Source organism: Pocillopora verrucosa, chromosome 3, assembly GCF_036669915.1.
Source record: "Pocillopora verrucosa isolate sample1 chromosome 3, ASM3666991v2, whole genome shotgun sequence".
Classification (NCBI taxonomy): Eukaryota; Metazoa; Cnidaria; class Anthozoa; order Scleractinia; family Pocilloporidae; genus Pocillopora; species Pocillopora verrucosa.
The window spans coordinates 27,720,277-27,746,296 of record NC_089314.1 but is presented as its reverse complement, the minus strand read 5'-3'; the positions used below and the strand labels follow the sequence as shown (position 1 = coordinate 27,746,296).

Sequence of the window (26,020 nt, the reverse complement as noted above, 5' to 3'; positions counted from 1 at the left end):
AAAAGCAGGGAATGCTCGTAGTCTGCTTTGTCTTAAGGTCAGAGCGTAGATCCTTTACTGCCACAAGACTTAATACTTACATTTATTTACAAAGCACTACCTTGATTTTTTTTCTCCCGCTTTTTTTTTGCCTCCGGATGAGAAAGTCCACAGGGTTGTTCTCACCCCAAAGCACGATCGGTTTATTTACTTGTCCTCATACAGAAATCTTGGAACAAGGCTATGAAAGTTCGTCGGAGTTTTAACGCGCAAACATCTCCTGGCTGATACGATCGTTAAAAATACTATGTACAGGACGAATATGCAAAACAAAATATTACACAGCACGATCATCTTTGTCGGAGAAAATTTTCCGTAAAATGTTTATATTCTCCTGACACATTTTGCTAAATTTGTCCTCTGTTGCATGATCAAATTCTGAAATGAGAAAAAAAAAAGATACTTAAAAAAAACTATCTACGGTTAAAGAAAGTACTTGATGGAAGGTTTGATATCAGAGGCGATATCCTTCGATTAAAAGAGCGCTTTTCGGAATTTTACCCCGTCCTGTAACTTCAAAAGCACTCGCGCCCCGAACAAATTTGAAGGTAGTTGTTGATGGTTGAAAAGAATGAAGATTTCACCAACTTACCCGGTAGCAAGTGAATTTCGTCGAGTTTCTTCACCAATCCCGTCTTCTTCAAAGATACTTTGGCCTAATGAAAGTAAAGTAGTTGAGAGACACGATGAGCTAGCAGTTTGCAGTTTACCTTTGAATCCTCATTCGTGCCCTCCAGAGAGAAAGAACATCCGTAAGATCATCTGTAACACACTCCAAAGCGCCTCGCGCGCCACTTGTTTTTGTTCTTACCGCATTTTGACGTCACCTGTGATTTACAACTGAACAGATGCGCAGCAACAAGCGATCTTTCTGTTAACCCTTTACACCCTAAAATCAGTATGAACATTCTCCACACTGTTCTCTTTATATTCCCTAAGGTGTTGACAAGGAGAATTAATTTAACAATCAAGAGCTTCTTTATTTGTTGATCATTTCCCTAATTCTCATGACGTTAATGTGTAATTCAGCGGTGATACTGTTGGGAGAAATTAGATGTTAGTCACTCTTCAGGGTTAAAGGGTTAATTCAGTGCTTTTTTTTCATACTTTATGGTTAAACAAACTTTCACTATCGTGACATGCAACGTACCTTTTGACAATTGTGCAAAAGTGAGCACAAAGCTGAGAGGCACAGTGCCCTCAAGTAAACGGAATTATCAGTAGTAAATTCCACCAGTAGAGACAATAGTTTTTCTGCAAAACAAAGGAGATGCGAATCATTTTAATTGTTGTTGGATCCACAGCACCAGTCTCACCCGTAAAGGGGAGGGGGGGGGGAGAAACAAAAGGACAATCATTTCAAAATAAACAGTATTAACAATAATTTAGTTCGTCATTTGGGAAAATAAGCTCATTAGCTCCTGGTGATATTATCTTAGCTATGACTGGCTGTTGTGATTGCCTTGGTTTTGGTGTAATGTCACTCAATCCAAAAGCACTCTACAATGTCACATGTACCTCGCACGTTGCTGGCCTATTTTGGCAGGAAACGAACAGACAAATGTTGGCCGTCCACGTGCAAACGTCGTTGGTTATTTCTAAATCAAGACGAAATCTTTGAAAACAGGAGTGTGATGTACGAAAACTTGAGAACGATCACCAACTTAGGTCATTAGTGGTATGGCTCATATGAGTATTTAGTATGACCCTGTTTGGCAGCCTCTCATACCATGGCTAGAACATGTTGCCATAACTTTGCTTTAGCACGTACAAATACTAGGCTAAAAAAGCACTAATGCGAAGATGATAACTCACCGTTCACCAACAGCACAGGCTTGCTGGCGCCATGGAAGCACAAATTTCTCAGAACAAGAAGAGCCTTTTCCTGTAGCTGCCTGTTCTGAGCCATACTTAGCTCTAATAACACTTCTACAACGCCAGGGGTCTTGACCACAACCTGCTGGCCATCGGTAAAGAATGTCACGCTAACGAGTACGTTGAGCCAGCAGAGTGTCACGCCACGAGTAATGGACTTGTGTCTGGGATGGGCACCGCTTTTAATAGGCTTCAGTGAAGCGAATGGTTGGAAAAAGTTCGTCTGCAGAGACAGAGAAAAAAGCATCCAGCCTTATAAACGTTTCGACTTGAACAACAGTGGTAAACAAGATTATCATTCAAAATCTTACACTTCAAAAATTCCTTATAAAAGGTTAGGTCCGCAATGTGTTTTTATCCGAACGTTAGATTTCTCTGCCACTATAATTTTCTCTACGTGTAACAGCCAGTGGGCATAGGAGGGATTCAACCACTAACGGGAGTAGCATGAGGACGAGATGGCAGCTCTCGAAAATTGTACGCGCCTTGTAAGCACGAGGTTGTTTTTGAGAAGTACTTGCCCTAATTTCGCTACATTCCTGCCGAGTACAACAGGAAAGGCAGAAATTTATGAGAAGAGAAATTACTACTTGAAAAGCGACTGTAATGGACGACACGACATTACTGCGAGTGACACGTTCCCAGGCCTACCTTCCACAGGACTCCTCTACATTCGGCACTTAAAGCCAGGTTACTAAGCAGATTGAACATGTTCTTTAGAACAGCCAGGTGCATGTCCAATTCGGTACTGGAGCTGTTCTGAAGCTTACTGTTGGTCTTATGAGTCAGTTTAATCAGGCTATGTAGTAATGTGCTTCCACTCTGAACAGAACGGCTAACGTTGCCAAGAACACCTGAACTACCTGCGACGTAGGCTGATGCTGCAAAGACAAACGAAACGATCACAAAAAAAAAGTTTCCGGTGTTTACCTGATCTCTAACTAAAATTGTTATTTAATTAATTCGTCACAAAAATGTACAAATACATCCAGAAAAAAAAAATTATGCTACTGATATAGTTATTCAATCTACACGAGTATTTGATGGGCAATATTTAACCATAGTTGTGTGGTCAATAGGTGGGTTTTATTTTTCATCTATGTGGGCTTTGGATGTGGCTCGTGTATTGCACTTCAGGAGCGTCGTAAAACCGATACCAAAGTTGGCAATGAGAACAAGTTGAACCAAAGGAAACCGGCTCAGGGTAGAGAAAAAGAAATCAGTCTTACCATGGCAAAAGTGATTTTAGTTTTGCAGTTGATTAGTTCAAAAGGTGGCACGAACTTTCTACACCAATAACAAAACACAGTACAACAAATGAAGTCAAATTTCGGATCACATTTCTCTAAATCATGAGGGCTGTGAAGATGGACGTTATCAAATAAAAGGTGTTTTAGGCGACATGTCACTGGAAAAAAGATGACAAGTTCCCTAACAAGTGTCTAAATGACTCACACCAGGTGATACTGCCCTTGTGGCAAATTGAAAGAGAGCAAACTCACAACGGAAGAGGATAATAGTATCTAGAAATAAATATAGGAGGTTGATATATTCGAAAAAAGTAACTCTTATCAGTTCACAGGAACTATTTACCTTTAGAAAACTGTGCAGTCAGCGTTGATAGCAGACGCAAAACCTCGTTTAGAAGGTGCACCTCAACGGAACACCACGACCACAGTTTGTGCAGGACATCAACGATTCTGCTTTCTACGCAAGCTCTCTACAGAAGCGAAGGCAAAGAAAGCATACCTTCAGTTTGCATTTCCATATGTATACATTACAAAGACAAAAACTTTCCCCAACCCCTTCCCAGAATCCTTCAGGGGATTCAATAACTTTTTCCAAAAGAGGTCAAAAACCAAAACCAAAACACCAGAGCCTACTCGCAGGCTAACCGGACGGTGGTAAGAGATCTTAGAGGCGGCTATAGACCCCTGTCATCCTGCAACACTTTTACTTGAATGTGAAAGCTCCAGACATATATTTGGTTATCGAGATAAACCTAAGGTAACACAACACTGGTAGATGCAAACGATTGACAGTCAGGATTTCAGTGACTACTAGATACCTTGACTGATGCATTACAGTGAAGAAAGTTTCTGAGTAGTTGAAGCACCTTAATAAGCTCGATCATCAATGGATCCTCCTGAAAAGAAAAAACAGTAAGCTAAAAATAAAAAAAAGCTTGTCTGAACTTTGCGTTCCCTTACTGTAATGATAACTCGAACTTTGCTTTTGAATATCAACTTTAATCGATGAAACTCAACGAATATTTTCTCGAAACCTCGTGTTACATTTTTAGAACTCGTATTGCGCATGATCGAACTCGTGTTACGCGTAGGAGCGAGGCAGTTTCAACACTTACCAAAGATAGCAGAAAAGGAGAAGGCATTATCTGAGGCGAAGTAACGAAGTTTTATCCAAGGGCACGAGGAAGAATGACTCGGTCACAAAACTCGCAGAAAAGGTTTGAACTCATGGGCGCAATTTCGAGGAAAGAAAACAAAAGATCGAGACCACGTTATACAGGAATCTCTGAGGAAAAGAGCTAACACAAAAGGATGGAAGAAAATAAGTTGTGTTTTTGCCGGTAAACAAACCGCTACAGGATGTTTAAGTCATTACCTTCCTTCTCCACGAAGAACCTTTCCCAAGCTGGAGTGAATTCATGTTCATCTGGGCATGAAGATGCTTGACGTGTTCCAGAGTGGTTTCCACAAGCCCAGCTAGATAAACAAAGGAAGCAAGAATGAATCTATGCGGGAGCGAGGCGGATTAGGAGGACTGTTTCAAAAAACATACTCACGAGTAGTTTACAGGACCCGGATGTTCAAAACCCTTAAAATTTTTTCAATTCTTCACTATTAAAGAAATAATTGTGAAGTTTACTGCTAGGCCGCGTTTTGAGACTTCAAACAGCAGCCAAGCTCTATTAAAATAAATTATCAGGTAAGACTGGTCATCAATCTCCTCACCTTGCAGAGCAATTCTTTTTGCCGCGTGACTTAGAGCCAATAAAGCACTCAGAACAGCACACACTAACGCCTGCTCCTGATTCGTGGTAAGTGAACTCTGCCGCGAAGGGGCACTGTCGTAAACTTCTAGTAAAACGCTGCAAAGTTCTTGACCAGAAGTTTCACTGCTGGCAGAAAATCCTGGGCCGTATTCACCGTTTTGTTCCCTATGATTTTTCTTATTCTTCACAGCATCCACCAAGTGTTCACTGGTATCGATATTATCGAGTAATCGAGTAAAATAATTCTTTATTAGAGGTTTATCAGATTTTCCGTTACTCCACCCTCTCTCATTGGGTTGTCGTTTGCCCTCGATGGTCAACTGGAGGCCAAGAAGCTTAAGAAGTAAAATTCTTAGGGAGGATAGGGCGGGGGATTTGCTCTCTTCAAATAAATGTTTGGTGACACCTGAAAAAAATTTTTAAAAAAAAGTGATCAGCCATTATATCTTCTCTAATGTCAATGTGCATACCGCTGACAAGGAGTGTTACTTTTTTAACAATCAAGAATTTCTTTAGTTGGTGATCATTCCCTTTATTCTCATGATCTTCACGTGTGATTTAGGGGTGGTTTTGTAAGGGGAAATTAGATGCTAATCACAAAAAGTGATGAAAGGGTTTGGGGAGAGTGACTGACGGCGGGGATACACGAAAAAAACGATAAAACAACAGAGCGTTAATTCTATCATGAGCGATGACTGTAAGCAATAATGAGCTTGTATATCATTTCCATCGTAAACAAAAATAGACCGAAACATCTTTCTCAAGAAAAGGCTTCGTAAAAGAAATTTCAAAGGTAAATAAAACGCATGCTTATAACTACGGCATGCATGAAATTAAATGTATTTTCCAAGTTTTTCAACAACACCTGAAGTGTCATGTTTATTTTACTACACGCAGAAAAAAGAATTCCATCTTACTGATTAATAGCCTCCAGTGAGTTAATAGAGTCTCCTCAACAACACTTGGAACTGACAGCTGACCTTGGTTCTGCAGCAGTGTGATTAGCAGTTTACAAACATTCTCTCGCACAGTTCTGACGCCAATTTGTAGACTGTCATCTGATATAACAAAGGAAAAGGTTTGACAAATTATTTCCACGCTACTTTTTCGTAACTCTGACAAACTCCACACACGGAAGGTTACGTGAGTACCAGAAAACTTGTAGGTTTTTTTTCGCCGGAGCATGAACGAGTTTTCCACGTCAAAGGATATTGCGCTTATACAGGCATAAATTGATTGTGGGCAAATCGGAATTGAAATGAGGTTACTGTTCACGTGGAACAAGTTTCGCCGTTGTGCATTTTTTCTATTTTGACATCATTTTATCTTTTATTAAAGATTTATCTTGTGCTCTTCCATTATCACTAATGGGCCGTAAACTTTTAGAATGCTTTTCGACTGAATGTCATAAAACCAAGACCAAGGTAATCAGAGCTGCCAATCAAAGGAAAGGAATATACCCTGAGGAGCCAATGAGAACGCGAGTAAACTCAATCACAGAGCAAAGTAAACTTGTGCAATTCCGTATCACTTTCAACACTCGATGGAAAGTTACTCTAAGAGAGAGTGCAATCTATTGCTTGATTAACATTAAATAGCAGCTTTGATGTTTTAGTGGGCGTTCAGTTTACCTGTATGAGAAGCATCAAGTGAAAAAAGGAGCATTATCCTGTCAAGAGCTTTGTGGTCTTGCAGCAAAGTGAAGCAAAAGATGGTATTCACTTTGACAACAGTGTGAAGGAAAGGCAAGATTTCGCTGTACATGCAAAGTATCTCTTGAATCACTACAGCGGACGCGCAGGACAGCGGGGTGGGTTCTTCCACACAAAGGTAGCCTTGTACCTCCGTGCAATCAATATGACTGCAAACAAACAGCAAAAATATTAAAAAAAATATATCATCGTCTATCATTGCCATCTGCGTCTCCATTTACAATGATAAAAAAATTGCGCTACAACGTATAATTCCTACATACTCACTCGATAAAGCTGCTTAGAATCTCTGCCTTGTTCAGAGCTGCGATGATGGGCCCAGGGTTCAGGAGTACCAAATTGTTCACCAGACGTGCCATTGCACCAATGAGCCCCGGTGTTATGGAGGACCTTGTAACTGCTGAGGATGTCCCTGATGGAGCCACCGAGTTGATTGAACTACTTACGCCACCACTAGCGCTGGCACTGGACATACTAAGTGTATGTAAATAAAACGGTAAATAAAGAGCAAATAAAAACACTTTACGTGTTTCTGTTCGCGGTAATCGATTAAGAGCTCAAACTTAGTTTTAAACTAGATAACCCGGCCTAAGATTGTAGATTGAGACGTGGTCAGCGCTCCAAGCTTCAACCAATTGAGTCGGCACGGCGAGAGGAGAAAAATTTTAGCGACTAAATTTGCAAGGGAAGTCGCCAATTTGGCGACCTGTGTTGTGCGGTCATGTAGAAAGCTGTAATGTTTTATTGGTGATCACTGGTGATCTCTTAACCTTGATGTCTGATTCAGGGGTGGTATTGTGAGGGGAAATTAGATGCTGGTCACTCTCAGGTTGAAGAGTTGATCAAAAACAGCAAAACTTAACATGAACCTTCAGCTGAAAAAGCTTTTGTAATGGTGAGCTTTTGCACCGTAAATTTCTATATTTTGTTTCCTACGATGCTGTTTTGGAATAGCATAGACATTCAGTTTAATTGATGTCAGCCTTCATTTTAATATCCAGCAGAATCACATTTGACTTGAAAAGAAAGAAAATCCAGCAAAAAAGTGCCCATGGAGAAGACATACCCACTCGGCAGACCTCTTTCATTAATCAGTGGAATCAAAGAGGTAGGAGTCCTTGATAACTGCGTCTCCGGTGCGGACGAAGATGCCCCTGACAAGACTGTGCTCGAGGTGTGAGAAGCCACTGAAAATACTCCAGGGCTTGCCTTTCCATTTGCAGACTCTGTAGGTAATGTTTGAGCTTCCGAGCTTACACTGCCAGACCGGGTCTGTGACGTTGAGCCAAGAGGCTTGTATGGAAAGTCTGTACCAGTACCCGACGAAAGAGACACTGTGACAGAGCTCTGACAAGCCTTGGATGTGCCATGCGGTGGAATCAATGGAATTGGACTGCTTGTAAGCATGTTGGAGAACTGTTGGAAAAACTTGAAATGCTCCAGAAGGGAATGAAGATCTTGAATTCCCTTGGAAGGGTTCTAAAAAAGCGAAAAGCGAAAGGTTACTTAATACAGGAGAAAGAAATTTATCAAGAAGCTTAATCTTTGTATTTAAGTTAGTCTGCAACAAATGGAATCGACTTGAAGTGCAGAGATCTGTAGATTCTTAGTTTGAATAAAACTGCCATGCAATACCATCGAAGTTACCTTTCGACTCCAATGTTGAAAGTGTGAAAAAAAAGAATCAAGGATGCTCGCAAAAGTTCGTTTTAAATCTGATTAAGTAGTAAAAAAGTCGTACATCTGAACTGCAGGATATAGGTTTCCACAGAGGAAAGATCTTCACAGTTTTATGCACCATTGACTAGGTTTTTCAAAACAAAGCCCCAAAACATTCAGGCTTTAAAAGATTCATCATTTTAATCTAAGAGTGATATAACTATTTTTGCACGTTTGACAAGCAATTCGACCGAACATCTCAATGGGGCAAAAAAATGTTCAACGCCTCAAAGAAAAGTACTGCTGTTTTCATCACAGAGAGGCAAAACGAAAGGTCAATTTAATACAATGGCAAGAAGACGTTTTAGCAGGCTCTGCAGGTAACTTTTTCATGTATACCTTTAGGTCATCTTGTCGTTTCTCTTCAGGGGGGCTCCCTCCAGGTGACAGTCCGCTGACTAAAGTAGTAAGCAACAGAGCCGCCTAAAAAAAGAGACATCTTTATGAGGAAGTTGAATTCGTAACGGATCTACGAAGCCTCCCTCAAGTACAGAAGTGTTAGGTAGTAACTCTAATTTTACTCATTTGGGCCTGGTAACGAATAACTGTATTGATAATCGTTTCAAATATTGCCTGTATTGCAACCAAAGAAACGTATACCATACATTTTTTCTTTGAATCTGGGCAAAAACGTAGAGAAAAAATAATGAATCGATTGGACTCACAGAGAGAGTTATTAAGAAACGATTTCCATATTTTGGCTTTGACTGGGAAGTTATCGATCGCAATTAAAGGTGCCTTCCTCAACGTTACCACGGCAACAAGGCAATGTGAGTGTTGAGTGTTTTGCCCCAGAACACACCTATAATAACCGCAGCCTTGGCTACTCAGCTACCGCGCCTCCATGCGCGCTTACCAATTTTCAATTTTCACACCGATATGTTACAAACCTGCTGCCTGACAAAGCCACATTCCATGTCATCTAGTAAAACAGTAAAAACAAAGCTCCACAAGCCTCCTACAAACTTCTGCCCAGCCACTTGTAATTCCTGCTTGCCTTGCTCGCTTCCAGCAAGACTTGTACATACACCAAGGCCCATCCAACGGACGTCCGGCCAGCGGTCTGTCAACAAAGGCACCAGCCATGGTAGGGGCTCATCTTGATGGTCTTGACCACGTGACCATTTTAGGACCCAGGCCTACGAAAAAGAAAAAGAAAAAAAAAAAAAAAAACGGTAATCATCTTTATTGAGGAAACTTTTTCATAAAAGATATGGTTTTCAAAAAGGACCTCCTCATACGAAGCATGCAAGCTAAGCGTGCATCCATTTTTTTCCATCCGGTAGAGGAAAAAATGACAACATCGTAGAGAAGAACCGAGGTCCTGTGAGGATTTCTCGAACCTAAAAACATCTGATTTAGACATCGAATTTCCTGCAAACTGAGAAATTAGGACTTGATAACGAGTCACTGGGTTCATGAAAAGGATACAAGCGGCCTGTATTCTGCTACGATTAGCCACGTCGAAAGTTTCCCGAACGGTGGTGGAGTGAGACAGATAGTAATCTTTAAACGCGATCATCGAAGTAAGTTAGATACTAAACATATTTCCAAGCGAAAGGCAAATAATTTGTCTTTCATTCGCATTTCTTCAGTGTAAAAAAATAAAGAAAAAGAAAACCGCAGTTTCAGCTAATTGTAACGTTATAAAAAGAAACAATGAGATACCTTTTCGGGATCAATAATGGACATCTCGTGTGTAAGGTGCAACAGACACAGGCTGGAATAATAAGTGACACCTTTACCCATGAATGACAAACTGGCGCCAAGTCTGCCAGCGTGGAACGCCAGAACCACCTGAAAAAAAATACCTTAACGCGTCAAGTATAAGTTATTTTAAACAAACTGAAAGAATGAAATATTTTAAAAATTATTGTCGACACTTTCTCCTCCAAGGCAATGTTCATTTGTTCATTCTTGCGACCATAAGGACAAGGAGTGAGGTGAAATGGCTTTAACGAGGTTCACCGAATTATGCTATTACCCACTGTCAAGTAGATCTGACGAATAACATGAAGATGTAAAAGCAAAATGTCCATTTGTCGAAGCGAAGTCAAAGTCAAAGTTAGCTTTGAATTTGATGTCACTAGATGTCGATGTCGAGTTTCCTCGCGCTAAAAGCCTTTTACCTTCATTTATTTTCAGTTCTCACAGACTGCTCATAACATTCCGCTTTACTCATTTTGGTCATTTTAATTATATGCTTTCGGTTTTACGATGCTTTATTGGAAACCAATCCAAAAGTACTGTACCTGAACCAGTGAAGACATGAGTTGTTTACACAGACTCATTTCTTGGGAGAATTTGCAGTCTGAGCTCCACCGTGGCTGCGAAGTGACATGCACCAAACAAACAAGTGACGTCTCAAGCACGGGCAAATCATAGAACTGTGGGTTGTCTGCTAAATCCAAATTCAGAGCTAAAGCGTAAGCCAGGTCACCAATAAAAATCCTCTCTTTATCCAGTCTCCATTCCTTGGTGTATCGCGACAGACACTTAACCAACGTTACCAGGAAAGATAGGAGATGCTTGCGTAAGGCTCTACATCGGAAAAAGCGGTACAACATTTGACTTATATTCAATAAAGATTAGTGTCGTGCGTTAAGTCGTTAAAACTACGGCGAAATAACGTAACGGTGCCAAATCTACTCGCGCGTTCTGAAAGGAATTCTAACAACCTCTTCACACATTTTGTCACTCTTAAACCGATACTTACTAACAAATTGGGAACCTTAAGCAACCATAACAGAAGGGCCGAGGATGACGTCACTTAAAAAAATGAATTAGTCTTCTTTGGCTAAAATTTCGCTGATAGGAGGACGTGTTTATCGTCGCTTAAAGTGCTAAATCTCAACTTCAGCATGACGTATTTGAGCAGTGTTGAGTTCTTAATAGAAACTCGACTTATTTTCCGTCGGGGTTTCCCGTCCTACAACCATACAAATTTGAGTGACTTCACGTTGTTGTTTGGAGGATGGCTTAAACAGGTACTAAGTTGTAAAACGCTAGAATTGAGCTGTTGTTCTGCCCTCTGGATCCCTTTATTTTTATGCGTCTTTGCTCCAGTCGCCGTTGTAATTTGCTTAAGGTCATCATTAGGTACAAAACCAGAGTGACGATAGAGTACGGGTGAGCCTGTGATGGGCAATGGTTTCATAAGTTCTTGCAAATCAAACCAAGTAAAATAACTACACTCCATGCGTTATTCCTGTACAATTTCCAATGAGATCCTTGACTGAAACTCTTCACTGTGTTTTTACGAACACAGTGAAAACCCACAGCCTTCACATTTCACAGTATCAAAAAAAACATCAACAGAGCATACCTTTTTGATTCAGATACTGTTTGCGAGCCAGCAGTACTCGTTTGGACATTTCTCAGCAGCGTCATCTGTGGTCCATCTCTCTGTAAGACTACCCTTGCTACCCAGGCCACCACAGGCTCTGGGGGTTGACGAGGACTGGAAAGGATGATGTCTAACACCTTCAGTACCTCTATGAGCAAGTTATCATCATCGCTGCTGTTTGGCACCACTTGCAGATATCTAATAAAATAAAATGCCGAGAAATAAGTTTTCACCTTTGGAGGCCAATCACGGAGTACAGAGCGGTCAAAAGTCACGCATGTGCGAACGTTGTAATGAATAAGTGGCGAACCAAGATGTCTCTCACGAGTTACAAACAACCACATAAGCCAATAAGTCACAGTGCTTGAAAAACGTATAATGTTTGCGTATCTCTCGAAAAGTAGCTCATTAAAAAATTAAAACAAAAGCGAATACCTCTACAGGGCAACAAGGGACACGAAATATCAACTGACATAGGCCACTCACTGTTTCACTCCAAAAACAATGAACATCTAAAACTATGACATGGTAAGAATGTCTAATGCTGGTGGCCCATCAAAACGTAAGCAAACCGTTAGCTAACTTGTTCTGATTCATAAAATCATAAGCGTCACTTTGTTCAGTTAAAATTTCTTTCGCCTGATTACCTGATTTTCTGAGCAGGCCCTCATGATCAGCGCTTCGCCAAACGTTTCTTCGCGAAAGGGGAAATTTGATGCCTTGAGCAATGCCAGCCGGTGAGGGGTCTGCAAGGGGTCTATTACCTCATTATTAGAAACCTCTCCCTGACTTGTCCCCAATCTTCCCACAGGCGGAGGAACGCTCGTCCGGCAGCACTAATGATGAGGGTCTGATCGCACGCTATCTATCGCCTGATTGATTCATTCAACTAATTTATTCTTGTTTTCTCGTCACAATATTCCCACCAATAGCGTTGCTCCATTTTCTGCATATAAACCCAGACACAACACACAATTCCTCCAATCGTTCTGACGAAGGGCTAACGCTCGAGACCACAGCCTTTAAACTCTTTACGGTGGCCAATTTACGTTATCAACATAGTTGATAACACCCTGTTATTGTCTTATTGGCTTATTTTCTTCCATACAATTATATTCCACAAGAAACAGTAAATGGTAAACAAAACAAACACAATTCCGTTGTTCAAGTTTTGACAGTAAATTATAAAACATTATTTATACCTCTCAAATGCAGTTTCCCATTTCAAAGTGTACAGGACCTCTACCGCTAGTTTTTGCTTGGCTGTAGGACTCTTATCAGCCAACAAGTGAGCCGTGATGTTACTGAGAGCAATCTTGACGTCATAATGCGAATTCGCTGTCTCCATACACTGTAGGTGATTACTCAGAGCCATTTGAACATGAGTGCAGCAAAGAAGATCAGCATCAAGAGTTGTCCACTGCAAGGCTCGCCAATACCTATGGGACAATGTTTAAGTGTTCACCAACCTTTTGTTTTTTAGTTACTCTTTCTCTTCTATGGACTTTTTTGACTTTGTTGATTCTGACAGCAGACAGGATGCTTACAGTCTGCGGGACAGGCGCCATTTTCTCCAGTTTTTTTCTTAGCGAGCGGACGCAAGCGCGAGGCAAGCGCAAGGAGAGCATAAAAGGCGAGTCACGCGCGAGAGGAGCGCGACAGGTGCCAATTGTACTGATCGCACTCTTCCTCTCGCGTGGAACTCACCCTTCGCACACTTTTCACGCTCACCTTGCGCTTACCTCTACTATGTCACCATTTTTGAGACATTTTTTCACGAGTGAATAATATCTTAGTGTAACTCTGTCTTTTCTACACCAGTTAACTTCGAAAACGCAAAAATTACTGGCGGTAGAGCCGCTTGAATGCGTCGCTGGGCAAGTACATAGCGAGGGCTTACATGTGAAGTAACATCATCTTACCCTAATTTGTTATCTAATTGGCTGTTATCCTCCACTCCCTTTACTTTAGACAGGTTGTCAACGTTTTCATGCCAGCCTAGATTCCAGGCCAACCTAAGTCTGGACACGGCTGGTTCTGATTCAAACGCGTCTTTCTCTTCAAGTTCTGGAGACTGGTGAACACTGATAGGAGTGTGGACGGGAGGAGAGAATGGAAACTGAAATCTGTCACACAAAAAAAGGGAAAAATATGAAAAATAAATGAATGAAGTAATGTCACAAGGTAACTGATGTATTTGGGAGACATATTTAACTTTGCTTTTCAAGCTTTTGAGCGCAGAATATCCGAAATTTCTGAGATCAAAGCCATGAAGCACCTGGTGATGTTCTTACGATCACATCTTTGGTGACATTCAATTTTTTGCAAGCTTAACTTTAGTTCTGGCTAAGATTTTTTAGGGTCTATAAACTTCTTATTAATTCAATCCACAACTTCCCTCGGTAGACTTTACCTTACCTCACTAAACTGAACTAAAAATCAAAAACAAGAACAAACCGTATACATTGTGATTAATAGTTACTTTCTCTCCGTTACAAACTGAACAAGGTTGCAAAATTTGGGCAAGTCACTCAATCCTGAATTATGGGAGGAGCCATGAGGCTTGCGCTGTGAACGCATCGTTAGGAACCTTAAGCAGTCAGGACGCCAACCCCGAGAAAGACGTTGATTAGATAAAAGAATTGATAATTCTAGTCAGTATTTCGCGAATGGCTGGATGTGTTTACCGTCTCTAACGGCGCCACACCTCAACTTCAGCAAAACCTATGAGAGCAGCGATGAGTTTCAAATGGTCTCATATAATACAAACTTTTGGTGATTTTACACACGAGTAGAGCTATTGTTCTGTCCATGATATCCTTTGTTTAGCCACTTCCTCGTTACTGTTGCCATCGTTGTTTGCTTAAGGTCCCTAATTTTGTCAAGGGGATGTACAATGCAACAAACTGTTTTATGAACAAACCTTCTGACTAGTGATTTTGGTAAGCTGAAAGGAATCCCACTGCCACTATCGGGCATCACTACTGCAGCCTCGTCAAAGAGAAGAAGAACCATGAGACAAGCAGCCTCGTATTTCACTTGATCACTGAGCTGACACAACAGTGAACACCTGAAGTGCAAATTCAAACAGAAATATTATTTGCAACAAATGTGCAAAAAGCAGTATTTCCTATGCATTAACTACACTTAACAACATAATTTAAAGATTTTCACCTTTGCATGGTACTGTTTACCTTGTTAGTAAAAAAACACTGGACTCCAGCCAAGTGGCCCATGCAGCCGGAGTGTTACTACTCCCTTCCCGTCCCCGGGGATAACATGCAAGTCCATTGCAAGATTCCATTCCCCCCCCCCCCCCTCCACCCCAGCATTTCATCAGGCTTCCCTGATAATTCACAAGGTCTTCAACACGGACCTTCGACTCAGAGTCCAGCACAATAACCATTCTACATCGACCCATTTACCTTGTAATAACAGAATAAGAAGACAATTTCGTTGCAAAACAGCGTCTGCAGCTGGCGCTGTACTCTGCTAACAGTCTAAGGATGGTCACACAGGCTGGTATGAGCTCTACCCTTGGGCAAGGTGTGGTCGAGGAGTGTACAGGGGCATCCTGTTCTACTATTTCTGACAGAATAGACATGCAAACTTCATCTACATGTTCCTGTAACAGAGGCTCGTGCCACTGAGGATCTGAAAGAAAGGAAGGAAGTTTTAGCTTTGCTTCGTGCTGCAAAACACGGCAAGCCAGTAACGTGGACGTCATTTAACCCTTGAACTCCCAAGTAAATTCTCCCCTCTGGTTGCTACACATTTCCTTATGAATAGGTTGCGAGAATTTGGTGTTACATCAAGAAAACAACTTCTTCCTGATAACTTTGAGTTATCTGGATAGTGTACGGATATTATAGGGGGGAGAGGTTATGAGGTAATCACTTCTAGGAATTAAAGGATTAATGGGGTAAAAATGAGAAGTTATACAATTTTGTCAACAATTGATTGGCATGCTTTATGGATGCTTTTTCGGTCCATTTCAAAAAAGTGAAAGTGTTGCTCCATTTCTCTCCATTCCTGTCGTATTCACCCTCTCGTAATAAACCAGTCCCGGTCAAAAGGGGACACTATAGTGTCATATCATCAGGAAACACTCTCTTGGCCTCACCTGTAGAGAAGACATCGTAAATTATAAATCACATCTCTGTAATATTCTCTTTCTCACCTAAAGTGAAAGATTAATACACGGCACTTGCAATACATTTTGAAGTACCGTTTTGCACCTATGGCTTGGTATGTGACAAATAATACGTACAGTTAAACACAGGAAATGGTTTATTTGCAGAACATCTTTTTACCTTGCAAAATGATGGCTAGTTGCTGAGCTGAAGATTTCCTCAACCCCACATCCAAAGAAGACGATGACAGTATGGACAACAAATTGAGAATTTCAGTCTTGTCTACACTGGTGTGTGTTGTTGGGGCATGGGCATGTACAGCAGAGGTCAGCTGATCCACCATGAAAAGATCTGCAGCATTGTCTGCCAGAATACCTTGAAATGAACTCTTCCTTCTCTCACTATTAGCTTGATTTGTGAGCTGCCAGACAACAGATTCAAAGGCTTTACTGCGCACCTTAGAGTCTTTCACAAACATCAGGCGTAATGCCCCTCTAAACCGCTCTAAGGACGGCAACGTTATTATGTCCCCTTCAGCGGTGACATGTCCTCCTGTAGCACCACGTGAAGCTACAAGCTCCAGTATGCACTGATCCAGAGCAGGATCAACTAGGATTGAGGCTTGCAGCTGGGGTAGGGAGGCAATCAAGCCATCTAAGAGTTTTTTCCAGAGTTCACCACTCATACTGAGGCGACCAAGAAGTAGGGTGGTAATGAGTTCAACTGCCAAGTCACAGACCTACAACAGACATTTCCTAATTCAGAATATGCATAAGTAAAAGAAAGTCTGCACTTAACAAAGTGACCCATCCAGGTAGAACCAACGGTGTATTCCAGTTTTTATTTCACAAAGTGGCTTGGGGTATGTACAGGGTTTGTGCCCTTTTTCCAGCAACAAATTTCAAGCAGGACTTCTCCAGGACTCAGATTGATTTTTCCAAATTTCCATTTGAGCCCTTTCATTCCAAAGATTTCAAAATCATTTCTCCTTTCAATCATACATTTCTTATAATGTAAATTCTGAAAACTTTATTACTCGTGTTGGGCAGATTTACAGGATTTTCCTGTCTTTTTCCAGGACTGAACGTCAGAATAAAATTGCAGGACTTTGCAGGTTTCCAAGACCCATACAAACCCTGTATATAGTCTTTTGGGTATTGTAACTCTCCCTTGCGATGGAGAATGACTACTCTATCACAGGTTACCTGTCCCTCCCCCTTTTCCCAGCATTTCATAAGGTCCCTCTGTCATTTTTCTGTTACCTTATTGTACTCATGGTTGGAGAGATGCACTGTGAGAGCTTCTTCCCTAGAACACAAAAAAATGTCCCAGCCAGGGCTAGAACCCAGCCCTTCAACCCAGAGTTTGGTGCACTAACACTAGATATTTCTTTTCCATAGTGACAAAGTTTTTTCTTTTACAGATTCCCTCACAAGTCCAAACAATGGCATGCCAGTTTTCAAACAATTAGACTTTTAAGGGAAACACTGTCTTCTTTGTCACTTATCCAGACTTACACAACAGTCAAGCACAATACTATTTGTGTTGTAATGGAAAGATAGAATGTTAACAGAACTGACCTTTTCATCTGCATCATAGATTCCAAAACAGCAGATCTGATGTAGTACTGCCCTTTCTAACACAAACAGTGCTTTTTGACAGACCACAGAAAATGGTTCAGTCACATGACTCACACTGCAAGCTTCTTTTACCAGACTCAAGGATATTTTGTAAGCTTGCAGCCTCACTTCAGGACTGGGGTGAGCAAGTAATTGTAGCACTATCTTCTGACACACAGGGATGGCCCTCTCATCTGCCTGACTTGCTGGATTACAGACCCTGCTACAGATTTTTACTGCCTCAGAGATGAATACCATGTGCTTGTGATATGTGACACTAGGCACACAGGCAAGAACAAGGTTAGAAAGCTCATTCAAGGAGTGAGAAAGTTCCTGAAAGAAAAGTTTATATTGGAAATCTTAGCACAAGTAACATCGTATTATAAGATTGACTTGTTTCTCTAATATGGTTGTAAATTCCATCAAGGGCTGAAACATTTTGGCTGCATGCAGAGAGTTCTCTTCAGATGATGAGGTCCACTGGTCACAATTTGTCGTCCAAAGAGAGCTAGCAGCATGCAATAGAAACACAAGCATCAAGTTGAGAAGGAAATACATTGTGAGACATTCAAATAAGATCAAGTCTTGCATAACTATGGTTTTTGTTCTATGACACTCAGTCTTAAAAGGTTCTTGCCTTATGATTGTCAATGTGTTCATCTGAAGAAAGGACTTCATTTGAAATGCATTTATTTGAACAAGGGAACAAAGAAATTACCTTGACTCTGCACATTTTAAGGAATTTGCAAGTGCTAGCCATTGAGTCACAGATTCCTTGAGTGAAAATGCACAGTTCATGTGAATATGGATCCAGAACAGCAAGGTACTTCATTGCCGCAGGTCGTAAATGAGGGTGGGAGATAACCAAGAGTTCATCCATAGAAAGGAGCCACATCACTGTTATTACCTCCGAAGGAACCACCTTTGATGACTGAAAAATTGTTATTTTTAAAACAAGAAACTAATAACTGGGAACAATGGCATTTACAGACAGCATTGAGACACAATTAGTTAGTTGAATGAGGCCTGAGCAAACAAGGAAACCAAAATTTGCCTTAAAATCAGATACTTTTTCAAATTAATATAATTCCATGACTTTTTATGAACTCTTTGATCAATTGTTATTTCAAGAACAACAGCCATACTTCAAAACTACAGGCCTTTACAGCTGACAGAATAAACATGACCCTAAAATGTGCTGTTACAATGAGTAATGAGTATCAAGAGCTGCTTATATCTGACTCTCCTAAAATAAATCTAGTGAGAAATGCAGAGAAAAATCAGGGAAAATCAAGAACAACAGCCATACTTCAAAACTATAGGTCTTTACAGCTGACAGAATAAACATGACCCTAAAATGTGCTGTTACAATGAGTAATGAGTATCAAGAGCTGCTTATATCTGACTCTCCTAAAATAAATCTAGTGAGAAATGCAGAGAAAAATCAGGGAAAATCACAAAATCTGTCTTTCATCAAGTTTTATTTCTGGGTCATCTCTCAGCACTGAGAAGGTCACTCAGTGCTACATTCTTAGTCACTATCATCAGAAAATTATTATCTGTAATGAATCTGCCCCTTATGCATCATAGGTTTGTATTCCAGTTAAATCCAACATTAGCAAGGCTGTGCTCTAAGAAACATTGAAGGAAGTCCAGCGCTCTGAAATTGTGAGATTCAGGGTATCCAGCATAATTATGCCTTTTTATGAAAAAACTAACATGCCCTAGTCACCCAGGGGAAAAAGTAAGGCCCCAGGGGCCACTGTGTGCCACTAGATCACAGCTCTGGAAAGGAGGAATGAGAGTTTCAAAAGGTACAGTACTTTGTAGATCTTTGGAAAGATTTAGACCTCTCCACAAATCCTCCTGCACAGTTTGTTGAAAGGTGGTACACAGTGGTCCTGAGCATATCTGCCTTAAGTAGAAAGAGGTGTTCATAGCAAAACTACTTGGAGATTTCTTTAACTTTAAACAATTACTACAAAACTTTATCAGTGGGAAGTAGCTATAGTGTACTTACTATTTCTAGAGGCACTAAGCTATCTAGGAACCGCAACAGAAATGTCGCCAGATTTACAACTGTCATTCGATGTATTGGTAGTGTGTGCTTTAGTGGCTTGGAGTCCTTTTGTTTGTCTTTCCCTTCATCCAGGCCAAGCCTTCCATAATATTTGATATGATGCACAATACTCTGACCCAAACTCTTCATTATATTTACGAGAGAACTAGCCTGGAAAAGAAAAAAACATTCAGATAAATAGCAAATTTGTCATGCTTAGGACAATTAAAGACTTAAAACACCCAGACAGTTATACTGACTGACACAGTTCAAAGTAAAACATAATCCTTGTGGCCCTTGATGAGTAGGAGGACAAGTAAGATGCTGTAATGATTCATGTCATGCTCTTATACTGTTTTAAACATACTGTACAACTGAACCTTCCTAATAGCAGACATTTTGCATGTGTAGAGCTTCCAAAAGATCATTTCCCCTTCCTCTTTAAAAAAAACCCACTTTAATTTTTTGATCCACATCTCCTGTGATGGGACATTTCTCTGAGAAGTTTCATTTCAACTAACTTAGAAAAATCCAGGCCTATATATGTGGAGAAACAATTTAAAAGTGACAATATTAGGTGCTTTACCAATCATTTTTTTGGAAAATAATTAATTAAAATCAACTTTCCTTTACTACCAAACAGAATTAGTGACTTACCATCAGAGAATTCAACTTTGTTCCACGTCTCCAAAGATCAACTGGAAGAACTTTCATCATCAAACTCAACACTTTGTGTGACAAGCTCACAGCTGATTCAATTATGGCTGAATCCATGCACAGGTATCCCTTAAATATGGGAACAACTTTAGAGAGCAAAATTATACAAAACTCCTCCAAGGACAGCTGGTTGAACTGCAAGGCTTCCGTGACCATCTCATCTTCATCTTCATCACTTGCCTGAGACGCTTTGTTGTCAGACATATCGGAACTGGATTGATCATCACTGAAAGCAAAGGAACATGAGGTTGAGACCTTTGATCCAATTTTTACCATCAAGAAGCCATAAAGTACATCATTCAGTAATGCATAAATCAGAGATACATAATCTGAACTGAGTAGAGAGCTGAATTAAATTATTTTGAATTATGTTGCAAACATGGCATGTTTTAAAGAAACAAGCCCTTCTGCAATGGCAAATAAAGGGGGTAAATTTTTAGAGAAACTGTGGTGCAGCATCAGTGGGGAAGTATAACAAGATAATATTGTTTCATCAACTGAGTTGATAAATAAAATAATGTAAGTTGATGGCCACTAGAAAAAGTTTCAAAGCTGATGTTCTGAGTGTTAGCTTGAGAGCAAACACTTGAAACTTCAGCTTTGAAACTCTTTATAAATTACTTTCTCAGGAGGGTCTCAGGAAATGATTCCAGGGAAAAATTTAAAATTTAAAACTCTCTGTGATGTGACTTCCAGCATTGTGGACATATTTGAGTAACCTTTCTTAGCCAGACATTGATGTTAGAATCAGCTCAAAAATACATATTATCTGTCTTTGGTCTCAACTTGTAATTAGCCTGTGCAAAATGGTCTGACAGCTGGTGGGTTTCCACCATCTTCTGCCTCCTAATGACAACCATGCATCAATGTTATTTGAATTCTCAGACTGGTAAAATGATGGTTTTGCTGTGAATCTATACATTTAAGTCAAATGAATGCTCAATGCAAATTACAAACTCCCCTATTTCACATGTAGCTCATGTTGTAGAATACTAACTATATATAAACTAAAACAGAGGCCATCAAGATCTCTCTATCTTAAAAAATACTGTATGTGTGTCTAATGTATCCTTGTGCATGCAGACACACCTGTCAACTCCCCCATCTCCAGTTTCTCTTACATTTGACACCTGTTGATCGGTACCTTGGTTCTTTGTTTCCATTGACAAAGAAATATGCCTGTATTTCCAACAATCTGTCATGAAAGCAGGGAGAGATTAATTCTGATAAAGTTAAAGCAGTAGTTTTTGTCACTTGCCTGCCATTAATGAAACTGTTGATAACTTCATCACAAATTAGAAAGTGTCTTGATATTTGCAGGCAAGTCAAGAATTTAAAGAAAGCGACAAAACTTTTGAGTCTGTAAAACATGTTTCGACAGAAACTTCTGTCATCTTCAGTTAATTATTGTACAAAGCATTGAAAGTTGAATTATATAGTAAGTAGAACAATGCTAATTAAGATGAATAATGACAACAGCTATATAATTCAACTTTCAATGCTTGGTGCAGTAATTAACTGAAGATGACAGAAGTTTCTGTTGAAACATGTTTTACAACTCAAAAGTTTTGTCACTTTCTTTAAAAAATTAGAAAGTGGAAATAACAAAATAACCAAAGGGAATGAGGCAAATGATAGAAAAGATTAAAAAAATCCTAACCTTAAGCATGAACATCATGATGAAATTTATAGGAAATTTATAGATAAAGTGTTCCATATGAAAAACTCCTCTTTAATGAAGACAAAACAGAACAAAGTGCCAAACCTTGTTCAGGACAGAAAAGCACAAGATCACACACTGCCATGAGCCGTACAAGGACATGATGGTTCAGGTCACACAGACAGCGTATGGCACCAAGTGTAAGAGAAGCTTCATCACCAACATTGTTCTTCTCCTCCAACAGTTCTAGAAGAGACTTCAGTTGATAATACAAAAACAAATTAAAATAAAAACTTAAGCATCCATTGTGTTCATTTTTAAGTCTCTCAAAGATCACAAAGCACAAATGTCTGATTTAGTAATATAATAATTTGCTGCTATAAATAATCCATTTGAAATACTGAAGTATCAAATCTATTTTATCCACTGGTTAAATTGTTATCCTAACCAGTAGATAAGTGTTTACAAAAACATACTACACAATCCAGTGGATAACAGTTTAACCATAGAATAACGCCAACCAGCCTTCCAACAACCATTTTCTCTAAAGAAGGGCTAATGCTTGAAACCTCAGTTTTCAACCTCTTTACAGTGGCCAATTTACATCATCAACTCATTTGATTACACCAATTTATCTTCGTTGTTATACTCCCCCAATGATGTAGCACCACAGTTTTATTTAATTACAAACTTATCCCCTTTATTTGAACAACCAACACCTGAAGCTAACCCTTTAACTTCTACAGGTGACCAAGACAGAATTTCTCCTCACAATATCAATACAATATCAACCAGATAAGTGATGAGAATAAAGAAAAATATAAATTTAGGGATAATTAGTTGACCCAATATTAAATTCTCTTAATTAACATGATTATAAGAATTGAATAGTAGACAGTTAGGAGAATTACAAATTTGGTCTGGGTGTTAGAGTGTTAAACTGAATCTCTTAAAATGTCAACTTACTCAGGATGCCGTATAAACACTCAGGAGGTTAAGGAGTGACAGATTTTCTTGTTACCTGAAGCACGCTTGGCCTGTGTAAGAAGATCTCAGCAGGGAAATCCTTAAACAGAACATCTCTCAGAAACTCACAAGACTTAGACACTAAGGAAGAGCTTCTACTCTGTAAACGGCTGGCTGTCACAGACAAAATGTGTCTGTCACTGGCTGACAAAGGTAACCAAGGAACAAAGGTCAGGCTTGACTTGTTGTCACTAAAGGTTCCTGAAAATTAAAGCAAATTTAGTGTAATGTGGGTAAAAGAATACTACAGATTTACTTTTATTCATAAGCATCTATAACGCTCAACAGCAAAGGATTGAGCACTCTGCAAACTATTTTCTGTATGGAATATATTGGTCAAGACATAGATCAAGGTAAAGACCTCTACCTGATAAGTTTGAATTATGGTCAACTCGTCGACGGACCAACTCGCCAACTGGCCGACGTATAAAATTGAGTAGAGACGTCGGCGAGTTGGTCGTCAATCCAATACAACTTATTAGAAGTTAAACATACAGAAAAGTAAACGATATTTAGTAAAAAAAACACTGGTGAACATTGTTTTTGAGGGGTACTATACCTGTGGTTTGTTTACTTGAGGAGGATTCTGAGTGCGTCTCACTTTGTAGAGGAATGATTGCTTTCTGAGTCATGCCACCCTGTTTCTCAAAATATCCACTGACTGGGCTGATAGATGACAAAAAGGCTCTACTACCCTCAGGGTGAGGGTTAGTACTTGTTGACTGGGTGCTGAGAGGTAAGGCTGCAGTATGACCTATGACTGGAGTTTCATACAAACTGTTGTCATCATGAAGGTCTCCAAGGCACTTGACAAATTATTGATTATTTTGCTAAAAAATCTGTCATCAGGTCTATGAGACAAGTGCAACCCCTAATTTATTGTCCTATCAAATTTTCTCAAGTCCTACCAAGCTTCAAAGGTGCTGTTGTTCTGACTCAAAGCAAGACAAACCTTTATTAGGCCTGAAATCTGACAGATTTTTTTCAATGAATAAACCATGATTTGAAGTAAGACATCAATCAAGAAATTTTATCTTGCTTTTTCAATCTGAGTCCCTCATTGCAAGTAGGAACTGCTACTGTTTGAGTTGAATGAATTGAAGGAAGAAAAAAAGAAAGAATATGGGCAACAATATCATGATACATGTAAGTGATTTTCTTCCACTTTTTTCCTCCATTACCTTCCTTTTTCCTTCTGTTATTTTCTTTCTTCCTTCTATACACTTCCAGTTCTATCTCCAAGCCCAGTTAAACCAATCTGATAAATGTGTACAGGATGTCTACTGATTACTGTCAGTTCAAATATTTTTAGCACTCACCAAGGGACTGCTGATACTCATCACGATCCACAGATGTTTGAGTTTGATCCACTGGCCCAGGGTACTGCTCCTTGTACAAGCACTGTTGACTGTGATCCACAGCATCCTCTTGCGGCAAGGTCAGTAGCTGATGTATCACATTATCAACACTTTGGTGCAATTCAGGATCAACATCTTGCCTTAAGTGTGATAGAAATTCTACTGCTCCAAGACTTAGCAGGCCCTCTGCTCCAGAAACAGGCTGATGAAAACATTCAAATAAAGAAACTTGAATTACCATAAAGCATGAAAATATTATTGGTTTTTATTTTTTGCAGGTTTCTTGAATAGTCCTGATCTGCAGAAATGTATTATCTCTAGTCAAATGAACAAAAAATCTGCTTGCAAAGCAAGTTAGTAACCAATAATTTTGGACGGTATCAATACTCATAACAACAGTTGCTCACATGTAACTGCAACATGAACCCAATGGGTAAAATATAGCTTCTTAACCATTTAACTCTCATGAGTGACCAAGACAGAATTTTTCCTCACAATGTCAATACAACATCAAGAAGACAAGTGTCGAGAATAAAGAAAAATATCAACAAGAGGACTATTAGCTGATCCAATACCAAATTCCCTGAACTAACATTGTGAGAATTATATGGCAGACAGTAAAGAGAATTACAAATACAGAGCTTGGATACTGGCATTGCACTTTATCAATGAATTGAAACTACCAGTAAATGCTTCAGCCACCAAGTGCTGTAAACTCACCCTCGACAAAATTTCAAGAATTCCCAGCACCTCCTTTTTGAGGGATGGCTTTGGAAAGTTGAACCATTCTAAAAGATTAATCAGCAACTGCCTCTCTTGAACCAGATCAGCTGGACAAACCAACTTGTGCTCTAGCTTAAATAAAATGTTCTTCAGTGCTCTCACACGGATTTCTTCTACATGGTGACCTATCAACAATTTGCAGAGTGATCTCATAATGAATAACAGCAATTTTAAGGACATCTAGGACAGTATAAGACTGAAATTTTACAATAACAGAATAAACAGAGAATGCCTTACTAAGACCACGATTGAACTTGTATTTAACAACTACAGTATTGTACACTACAAGCTCGATATTTCTAATTAGCAAATGGATTCCATGTTGCCATGAGTCTGTTCAGTAATAGATCACATATGACATCAAAATGTGGTACTAGCAACAAAGAGGAACACGAAGTGTAACTGAGTTTGTCATTGATGTTATTACCACAATTGTTGTCGCTTGTGATCTATTACTTTGCACTTCCACAGCAACATGGAATCTGTTTGTTTTATATAATAACAAAGCAAAAAGTTGTTCATGGTGATAAATCAAAATGCTTGTACATTTATAATTCAGCTTATTTTTTTTATCACCTCAGTTACAGTTGTTGAAAGTAAGCAAACCGTGAATTGACTATCAGTGATGCTTCTGATATCTGTATTTGATTATCACACACAGAAATCGGAGGCAATTGATCTAGTTTTTTAAACATAAACCGAAGTGACCTAACTAAGGCTGAACTCAAACACAAGTTAAATGTAGGCTTCACTGCTCACTTTCTTACCAAGTTTTGCGATGAACGACTGCAACACGACACTGCCATCGGGTATGACAGCTTGTTCTGTTCTTACGCGTAACTTACTTCCATCGTCCATAATTATCAATATGTCCAAGAGCTACAATAGATATTCTTCCAACTATCATCTTTACAAAATCAATAAAGATATAAGGGAGCCTTTTGTTTGAAAAACTATA

The 26,020-nt window shown here is 39.6% G+C and overlaps 1 protein-coding gene across 2 annotated transcripts; it reads right to left on the bottom strand.

Moving 5' to 3' along the window:
• Nucleotides 1–26: 26 nt before the first annotated feature.
• Nucleotides 27–26,020, bottom strand: LOC131799553 (rotatin). Of its 2 annotated transcripts, none has more exons than XM_066163270.1 (34): nucleotides 25,830–26,020; nucleotides 25,000–25,187; nucleotides 24,241–24,481; nucleotides 23,481–23,681; nucleotides 22,917–23,122; nucleotides 22,001–22,151; nucleotides 21,325–21,430; nucleotides 20,176–20,461; nucleotides 19,480–19,689; nucleotides 18,178–18,390; nucleotides 17,421–17,792; nucleotides 16,021–16,579; nucleotides 15,133–15,361; nucleotides 14,631–14,777; nucleotides 13,630–13,833; nucleotides 12,910–13,146; nucleotides 11,687–11,905; nucleotides 10,614–10,902; nucleotides 10,030–10,158; nucleotides 9,252–9,500; nucleotides 8,701–8,784; nucleotides 7,709–8,121; nucleotides 6,910–7,116; nucleotides 6,562–6,791; nucleotides 5,848–5,988; nucleotides 4,890–5,336; nucleotides 4,540–4,640; nucleotides 3,983–4,060; nucleotides 3,508–3,634; nucleotides 2,566–2,795; nucleotides 1,855–2,137; nucleotides 1,190–1,293; nucleotides 632–695; nucleotides 27–417 (listed from the first exon to the last, which is right to left on the bottom strand). In XM_066163270.1, the coding sequence occupies exons 1-34, from the start codon at nucleotides 25,918–25,920 to the stop codon at nucleotides 317–319; spliced, it is 7,137 nt and encodes a 2,378-aa protein (XP_066019367.1). In that variant the 5' UTR covers nucleotides 25,921–26,020; the 3' UTR covers nucleotides 27–316. The 2 variants fall into 2 exon arrangements, with proteins under 2 accessions (XP_066019367.1, XP_058973257.2); XM_059117274.2 differs by having other exon boundaries at nucleotides 23,481–23,675.

What these genes read in the sequence shown, in the direction of transcription:
- LOC131799553 (XM_066163270.1), bottom strand. Translation starts at nt 25,920, where the DNA reads ATGGACGATGGAAGTAAGTTACGCGTAAGAACAGAACAAGCTGTCATA. An exon ending in TGAGTATCAGCAGTCCCTTG is followed by an intron (nt 23,682 to 24,240) that starts GTGAGTGCTAAA and finishes ATGAAACTCCAG; the next exon opens with TCATAGGTCATACTGCAGCC. An exon ending in GCTTAGTGCCTCTAGAAATA is followed by an intron (nt 18,391 to 19,479) that starts GTAAGTACACTA and finishes ACAATTTTTCAG; the next exon opens with TCATCAAAGGTGGTTCCTTC.